Below are 8714 nucleotides of genomic sequence, written 5' to 3'. Positions count from 1 at the left end.
TCTGCCAGCAGCTAGCATCACTGTGCAGAGGGAGGAGATCTTCCGAGCATCAGGCCTCATCCCTGCACAGAGGAAGGGGATCCTCCAAACAGCCAGTGTCCCTGTACAGAGGGAGGGGATTCTCTCAGCACCTAGCATCACTGCGCAGAGGGAGATCTTCCGAGCATCAGGCCTCATCCCGTCACAGAGGGAGGTGATTTTTCCAGCATCTACTATCACTGCGCAGAAGAAGAAGATCCTCAGAGCATCAGGCCTCATCCCTGCACAAAAGGAGTTGATCCTCCTGATGGCCAGTGTCACTGCGCAGAGGAAGGGAATCGTCCCAATGGCCAGCGTCCCTGCGCACAGGGAGGGGATTGTCCAAAAGGCAAGTGTCTCTGCTGACAGGGAGGGGATCCTCCAAACAGCCAGTATACCTGCACAGAGGGAGGGGATTCTCCCAGCAGCTAGCATCACTGTGCAGAGGGAGGAGATCCTCCCAGCATCAGGCCTCATCCCTGCACAGAGGGAGAGGATCCTCCAAACATCAAGTGTCCCTGCACAGAGGGAGGGGGTTCTCCCAGCAGCTAGCATCACTGTGCAGAGGGAGGAGATCCTCCGAGCATCAGGCCTCATCCCTGCACAGAGGGAGAGGATCCTCCAAACAGCCAGTGTCCCTGTACAGAGGGAGGGGATTCTCTCAGCAGCTAGCATCACTGCGCAGAGGGAGCAGATCCTCCGAGCATCAGGCCTCATCCCTGCACAGAGGGAGTTGATCCTCCAGAAGGCCAGCGTCCCTGCGCACAGGGAGTGGATCGTCCCAAAGGCTAGTGTCCCTGCAGAGAGGGAGGAGATCTTCCTCACAACCAGTGTCCCTGTGAAGAATGGACACAATCATCCACAACCACCTCCCATCATCCCCATGGTGGCACCACTGTGGAAATGGGATGGTGGAGCGTGTACTCCACCTGTGGATTTCTATTCCAAGAGTAGAGGTCACTTAAACTTACCTAATTAGTAAAGAAATTACCATTGTGATAGCTTGATAATAAGTTGTGATAGGTTAAATGTATGGCTCATGTGAGTGTATATCTGTAATACTTTCATGCATTTTCTACATAAAACAGGTTGAGCTCCATTTTACTTTGACATTTTAGTCATTTAGCAGACGCTCTTATCCAGAGCGACTTACAGTAGTGAGTGTATACATTTTCATACTCCAGTGAATCTCTCCAGGATTTCGCATGGATTTTTTTTGATATTTGCGGATAAATATGCTAGATTTTGCAGCAACAATTATGACATTTTTCATAGCAATATGCAATTGTTTTGTCCAATTAGTTGCAAAAATGCGCTGACAAGGGAAAAAACTGTGTTGACGTGTGGCTTGATTGAACCATATTATGCAGTAAATGTGCGGTGATTGGTTGAAATTGCGAGCCCTCTTTTTGTACTGTGGTAATGGGTCAGTTCTATGCGATAATATTGTGATGATGTGACTATTTTATGCAGAAATAGTTTGGCGATTGGTCAAATTTGTAAGCCCTCTCATAATATGCAGGGAATTGTTGATTTTGCAACCAAAACAATGTGATCGCAGAGTCCTGGAGTAACCTCCCTGCGTGTAGGTTAAGATTGGGTTGTAACAGAGTATCAGAGCCAGACGTTTCTACCTGTCAGCTAGTAATTGTTCTGTTTGGTGACATGAGCAGAGTGGCCTGACTTCTCCCACTTATTACAGATGTCCGACTTAGATATGTTGAGCATCCTGCTATGATGTCCATCACCAAGCCGGAACACTCCGAGGCCACTTCTCAGTGCCAGACTGGCAGCCGGCCGGTGGCTGAGCCCGAGACCCCTGCTGTTCACAATAACAGTGGAGGCTGGCTCAGCTGGGTTTTTGGGAGTGGAAGATTTAATAAGAAGGAGGTTCATCTACCTGAGGACAAAGACAGATCTGTAAGGAACTGGTTCTTAACACTATATTCTATGTAGAGACAATTGAGTGGATTAAAAAAATATATATTGTGGCTTGCTTCACATTGCTAATATCTTCTTCCTCAGATTGTCTGGGATCCAACTCTGCACAGATGGGTTAACAAAACTGAGCCCAAGGCTGAGGTACACACTTAAATTCAATTAAATTAAAAACAGTGAACAACCATTGTATTTCAACTGTGATAATATTACTAACAATTTGGAAAATGTGTTGATGTTTTTTACAGAACAAGTGTGTAGCACCACCTCCACCGATGGGGACATATGGATATCAGGGGAACACTGGCAGTGTCCCCAAAGGAGCGAATCCTTACTCTATGAAAGCAGGTGAATATTGCTTTAGAATTCATGTGGTTTAACCAAGACTGTGTCAGCCGATCATAGATGTCCCTGGTGGTCTCCTGCTAACACCTTTCCCACTACCAGCAGGTCTATGGGGCAGCAGATACCCTACAATGCATTACAATGCTGGGACCAACTCAAAGGCTCCAAGCCATGGGCCTGGACTGCTTCCTAGACAGCTCTCTGGCTTGCTCCCTCCTTCACACTTTGACCTCATGGCACCAATGGTTGTGCCACCTGACACTCTACCCTACTGAGGTATGACTCTGGAAAATCCTTCCAAATTGTATCCATTCATCATTAACTGAGATTTTTCTTTAACATAGCAAGTGGCTGAAATAGCAAGGATGTTAACTATTTCTTATTTTTGTCCAACAGGCCATTTGCCCAGAGTGGATTTGCCATACATAGATTTTTTCAGCATTAAAAATCTTCAGCATAAAAAAGTATTAAAAGATTATCTTTTAATTAAATCTCTCCTTTGTGTCCTCATGTTCACATTAATTTGATGTGTTCTATCATCATTTACAATGCTTATTGCTTCTGCATTGCTTTACAGACAAGTATATATTATACACATATATTTTATTTTAGACTACATTTTTTAATGTATTCCATAGACAGAAATAAATATATTTAGATGCATTTTGAATTCCTAAATGTCAATATTTTATTTTCTGTGTCACGTGTTTATGCCCATTTATGTACATCCTGTGTATGTTACCCTTCCAATGAGCTTATCATATAAACTACAACGCAAAAAGTATGGTTTACTTCACTTTTAATCATGTTAGCACAGGTAACAGCCTTTTACAGTCTTTCTTTAGTTTTTCATTCTTACTTTTCCCAATTCAATTCAACTATATTTCTTTATTTCCCATGGGCTTCACCAGAGTACCCCCTAGTGGCTGGAATACAACTGTATTAAGCCCCTTACAACACCCCCCTGCAAAAACGAAATGTTGTCCCAGTTGCAGCCTAGTATCTGTCTTGTTTTGCACACTTTGTACAAAATAATAAAATGCAGTACTACAGGATATTTCTTAACGTAGCTCTTTATTAGCTAGCTATAACTGGCATGTTCACGTATCTCCAACCAGCATCAAACTGACCATGACCTAACCATTTGGGTGGTCTTAACCAATCATAGCACAGTATGATATGGCGGTAAAATGCATCCAATTATAATTCAGTATGTTTACACATATGAATATTACATCCCCCTTCTTTTAAAACAAAATTTTAAAAATTACATATTCTAAGCGTTTCTTTTGAAAACATGCTCTGCAGTTTGAACTCAAGGTAAGTAACCATTTATATTGCATACTACACCAACTGAATCAACATAGACTCTGAAACAATGATCCAACATACTGTTACTTTTCGAACAAGGGATTCTCAGCAACTCAGCTTTCACAGTAGAAATACATCTTAACATTTCAAACAAATACAATACCAAAGCATTTCAAGTGAACTTTCAATAACAAGTTTACAGTGTGGAACTCTTTTAGGGCAGCGATCCGCCTACACCCTTTGACATTTTACAGTTCTAGGACAGCTCTGGGCCTGACCTCTCTTCCTGACCTGATCAGTGGTGGCAGTGGTCTAGCTGACCTGTCGTAGTATCGCTTTTGTTGTTGTTGTCTCTGTGCACGTTTTTCATGCATTTCCTTGTAGCTGACGACCTCAGGTTGCTGGTGCTGGGAAGGATTGAGCGAAGTCTGCGGCTCATCAACAGCTGGGCTGGTGATTTGAAGTTGTCAACTGGAGTGTTGCGGTATTCAAGGAGACTGAGGTAGGGGTCTCTCTTGTCTGCTTTTGCTTTGTCTATGAGTGATTTAGCAATCTGCACTGATTTTTCAGCAAGGCCATTACTTTGAGGGTAATGTGGGCTTGTGGTGACGTGTAAACTCCCATGCTTTTGTGAAGGATTCAAACTCATTTGATTTGTAACAGGGCCCATTGTCAAATATTAAAGTCTCTACAATGCCATGCCTGGCAAAGGCTGCTTTCAGCAGATCTTCTGTGGATCTGGCTTGATTCCAGTCGCTGTGAGAAGATGTCCGAAGTAGCTGACCTCTGTAGCGCCGACTGTGCTCTTCTCGGGGTTGAGCCGGACTCCTCTCTCACGGGACCTTTGCAGCATCGCGGATCCAACTAGTGGTCAGTATGCACTACTACACCCTCTCTCACATGAACGCTAACATTACTGGTTTCAGTGGGAAAGATGGTAAATGGTTCAGACATTAATGGCAAATATAAAAAACTAAGATACCCATGTTACCGGAGTCTACAATGGCACGCTGTTAATGTAGAGTAGGGATAGTGAGAAGTAACATTCAAGACTGAAGCAATTACCCCCTCTAGTGGTATACTTTATACTGTACCAGGTTACTACACACACTGATAATACAAAACATTGAGGCACCTGCTCTTTCCATGACAGACTGACCAAGTGAAAGCTATGACCCCTTATTGATGTCACATGTTGAATCCACTTCAATTAGTGTAGATGAAGGGGAGTTAAAGAGAGATTGTAAAACCTTGAGAGAATTGAGACATGGATTGTGTGTGTCATTCAGAGGGTGATTCGGCAAGACAAAAGATTTAACTGCCTTTGAACGGGGTATGGTAGTAGGTGCCAGGCGCACCGGGTTAAGTGTGTCAAGAACTGCAACACTGCTGTTTTTTTCATGCTCAACAGTTTCCCATGTGTATCAAGAATGATCCACCACCCAAAGGACGTCCAGCCAACTTGACACAACATGGGCCAGCATCCTTGTGGAACGCTTAGGGCAGCTTGTAGAGTCCATGCCCCGACGAATTGAGGCTGTTCTGAGGGGAAAAGGGTGTGCAACTCAATATCAGAAAGATGTTCCTAATGTTTTGTGCACTCAGTGTATGTAGTCCTACATGTTTTTAAATAGTACAGTATCACAAACCACAGTACAAAACCATATAAAGTGTGGGCCTGTAGTATCTGTAAATCAACTAAACATTGTTTTTTTATTTCCATATGCAGATAATAAAGCATCATTGTTCATGTAATAATCTAATATTAGCATTATACCTCTAGGAAGAGGAAATGGTCATAAAATGAAATAGATGAAAAGACGGAAACAAAAATGTTTTTGAACTACAACTTATTTTATTTAAACATTTCAAATTCAGTGCAAAGTAATGTAGTGCATTGGTGTCTAGATCCCTCTTGGGTGGCAAAGTGTCACAAGCATCCTGTGGGGAGAGAAAACAAGAGAATACATTAAATTAATGGGTGTTAACTAATCAGGGTTCAACAAAGCACTTCAAGTCCTCAATTCCTTCAAAAGAGAGAGAAAAGGAGAAAGGAGTATGGTCCCTGCAGTAGGACTACATGCTGGCCATGACGTTTTCCAAGTGGTACTCCAGAAGGCTGGAGAGCTCCGTGACCAGAGACTCTGGGTTAAAGTACCAGGCCAGCTGCTGGCCAAACATGTCATCTAGCAGAGCCATCAGCCCGCCCTGAAGAGAACACCACACAACACATAGAAAATGGCTCTGAGTTACTAGCTTATCAAGAGGAGAGAGACAATTAGAAATACTCCCCCTAAAATGACATTGGAACCTGGTTAACCATGAATAAGGAAGTAAAAAGGAAGTACACTAAGAATATGGAAGTAAACAGGAAGTAACCTCTTGACTCTTACATTGAGCAGCAGCAGGTATCTGTCAGCCTCTGTCTCCATGTTGGCAGCAGTGGGCAGGAAGGAGTACAGGAGAGCGTACAGACGCTCCACAAACCCACCGGCGTGCTAAAGGAAACAAAGGAGGAGAAAAGAGGAGAGAATAGAAGAGAAGAGGAATTTAAGTGAAACTGCTAATAGAGAGATATCAAAACATGTACCAGTGAGATGCTACTTACCACCATCAGGGACTTCTGAGCTGTCATCATCCCAAACAGCACCAGCTCAAAGAGGACATCTATCATGTTCACATGATGGATCTAGGACAAGAAAACACGTTTGGAGAAAATAGGAATGATTTCATATAGATCAGCTACTGTGATGTATAAAAGACATGCATGTGGAAGAACTCAGTGAGACTTGAAAGAGTTAATGAACTCACCTTTGCCTCAGCCTACTCCCTCTCAAATCATCGGAAACTTTTCAACCATACTTGGTAGAGACATTGGGTTTAGACTATTGTTTTCTGACATAATGTTCTATTGATTGGGCATATTTGTAAACCTTGAATGAATTAATAATTTTATGTTTTTGGCTACTTTGCCACCAGATGCTTTCCTATATCGTTGGTATAATATAAAATACAAATACCAAATATTGTGTTTTATAAAATCACTAGCTAGATTGGAAGAATGAGACAAACAAGGTGATTTTTTTATTGTGTTGTTTAACTCCTGAAAGTATAGTCTTTGCCACAGTGGGCTATAAAGTATTTTGGAGGACATATTGACCAAATTCAGACAAGGGGGCCACAGCCCAAGGGAAAAAAGCACTGAAGGCTCTACACTACCGGTCCAAAGTTTTAGAACACCTACTCATTCAAGGGTTTTTCTTTATTTTTACTATTTTCTACATTGAAGAAAAATAGTGAAGACATCAAAACGATGAAATAACACATATGGAATCATGTAGTAACCAAAAAAGTGTTAAACAAATCCAAATATATTTTAGATTCTTCAAAGTAGCCAGCCTTTGCCTTGATGACAGCTTTGCACACTCTTGGCATTCTCTCAACCAGCTTCATGAGAAAGTCACCTGGAATACATTTCAATTAACAGGTGTGCCTTCTTAAAAGTGGAATTTCTTTCCTTTTTAATGCGTTTGACACAATCAATTGTGTTTTGACAAGGTGGGGGGGGGGGGGGGGTATACAGAAAATAGCCCTATTTGATTAAATACCAAGTCCATATTATGGCATGAACAGCTCAAATAAGCAAAGGGAAACAACAGTCCATCATTACTTTATGACATGAAGGTCAGTCAATACGGAATATTTCAAGTGTAGTTGCAAAAACAATCAAGCGCTATGATGAAACTGGCTCTCATGAGGACCACCCCAGCAATGGAAGACCCAGAGTTACCTCTGCTGCAGAGGACAAGTTCATTAGAGTTACCAGCCTCAGATATTGCTGCACAAATAAATGCTTCACAGAGTTCAAGTAACTGACACATCTCAACATCAACTGTTCAGATGAGACTGTGTGAATCAGGCCTTTATAGTTGAATTGCTGCAAAGAAACCACTATTAATAAGAAGAAGAGACTTACTTGGGCCATGAAACACAATCAATTTGTCCTTTGGTCTGGAGCCCAAATTAGGAGATTTTTGGTTCCAACTGCCATGTCTTTGTGAGATGCGGTGTGGGTGAACAGATGATCTCTGCATGTGTATTTCCTACCATAAAGCATGGAGGAGGAGGAGGTGTTATGGTGTGTGGATGCTTTGCTCTTGACACTGTCTGTGATTTATTTAGAATTCACACTTAACCAGCATGGCTACAACAGCATTCTGCAGCTATACGTCATCCCATCTGGTTTGGGTTTAGTGGGACTATCATTTGTTTTAATAAATTATTATTAAAAAAAAAAAAAAATTGTTACTTTTACACCTTTTTCGTGGTATCCAATTGGTAGTTACAGTCTTGTCTCATCGCTGCAACTCCCGAATGGACTCGGGAGAGGCGAAGGTCGAGAGCCGTGCGTCCTCCAAAACACAACCCAGCCAAGCCGCACTGCTTCTTGACACAATGCCTGCTTAACCCGGAAGCCAGGCGCACCAATGGGTCGGAGGAAGCACCATACACCTGGCAACCCTGTCAGTGTGCATTGCGCCCGGCTCGCCACAGGAGTCGCTAGAGCTCGATGGGACAAGAACATCCCTGCCGGCCAAACCCTCCCCTAACCCGGACGACGCTGGGCCAATTGTGTTGCCGCCCCATGGGTCTCCCGGTCGCGGCCGGCTGCGACAGAGCCTGGACTCCAACCAGGATCTCTAACTGCACAGCTTGCCTTAGACCACTGCGCCACTCAGGATAATTAATTTGTTTTTCAACAGGACAATGACCCAACACACCTCCAGGCTGTGTAAGGGCTATTTTATCAAGAAGGAGAGTGACGGAGTGCTGCATCAGATGACCTGGCCTCCACAATCCCCCGACCTCAACCAAATTGAGATGTTTTGAGATGAGTAGGACCGCAGAGTAAAGAAAAAACAGACAACAAGTGCTCAGCATATATGGGAACTCCTTCAAGACTTTTGGAAAAGCATTCCAGGTGAAGTTGGTTAAGAGAATGCCAAGAGTGTGCAAAGCTGTCATCAAGGCAAAGGGTGGCTATTTGAAAAATCTCAAATATATGAAATGTTTTGATATGGACATGCCCCATTCAGCAGGTT

General features: G+C 42.9%; 1 protein-coding gene and 1 long non-coding RNA gene across 3 annotated transcripts; one reads left to right on the top strand and one right to left on the bottom strand.

Moving 5' to 3' along the window:
• The first annotated feature begins 562 nt into the window (after positions 1-562).
• LOC139554286 (protein transport protein Sec16A-like) lies at positions 563-2891 on the top strand. Its single transcript, XM_071367059.1, has 5 exons — positions 563-1938; positions 2044-2100; positions 2205-2304; positions 2404-2577; positions 2698-2891. The coding sequence occupies exons 1-4, from the start codon at positions 1753-1755 to the stop codon at positions 2574-2576; spliced, it is 516 nt and encodes a 171-aa protein (XP_071223160.1). The 5' UTR covers positions 563-1752; the 3' UTR covers position 2577; positions 2698-2891.
• Positions 2892-5445: 2554 nt separating this feature from the next.
• Positions 5446-6430, bottom strand: LOC139554399 (uncharacterized). Of its 2 annotated transcripts, XR_011670835.1 has the most exons (3): positions 6221-6430; positions 6006-6110; positions 5446-5553 (listed from the first exon to the last, which is right to left on the bottom strand). It is a non-coding gene; the product is annotated as an uncharacterized lncRNA (long non-coding RNA). The 2 variants fall into 2 exon arrangements; XR_011670834.1 differs by having other exon boundaries at positions 5446-6110.
• Positions 6431-8714: the final 2284 nt, after the last annotated feature.

This window comes from Salvelinus alpinus, chromosome 26, assembly GCF_045679555.1.
Source record: "Salvelinus alpinus chromosome 26, SLU_Salpinus.1, whole genome shotgun sequence".
NCBI lineage: Eukaryota > Metazoa > Chordata > Actinopteri > Salmoniformes > Salmonidae > Salvelinus > Salvelinus alpinus.
The sequence above is the reverse complement of the archived record's forward strand: the minus strand, read 5'-3'. Positions and strand labels throughout refer to the sequence as shown.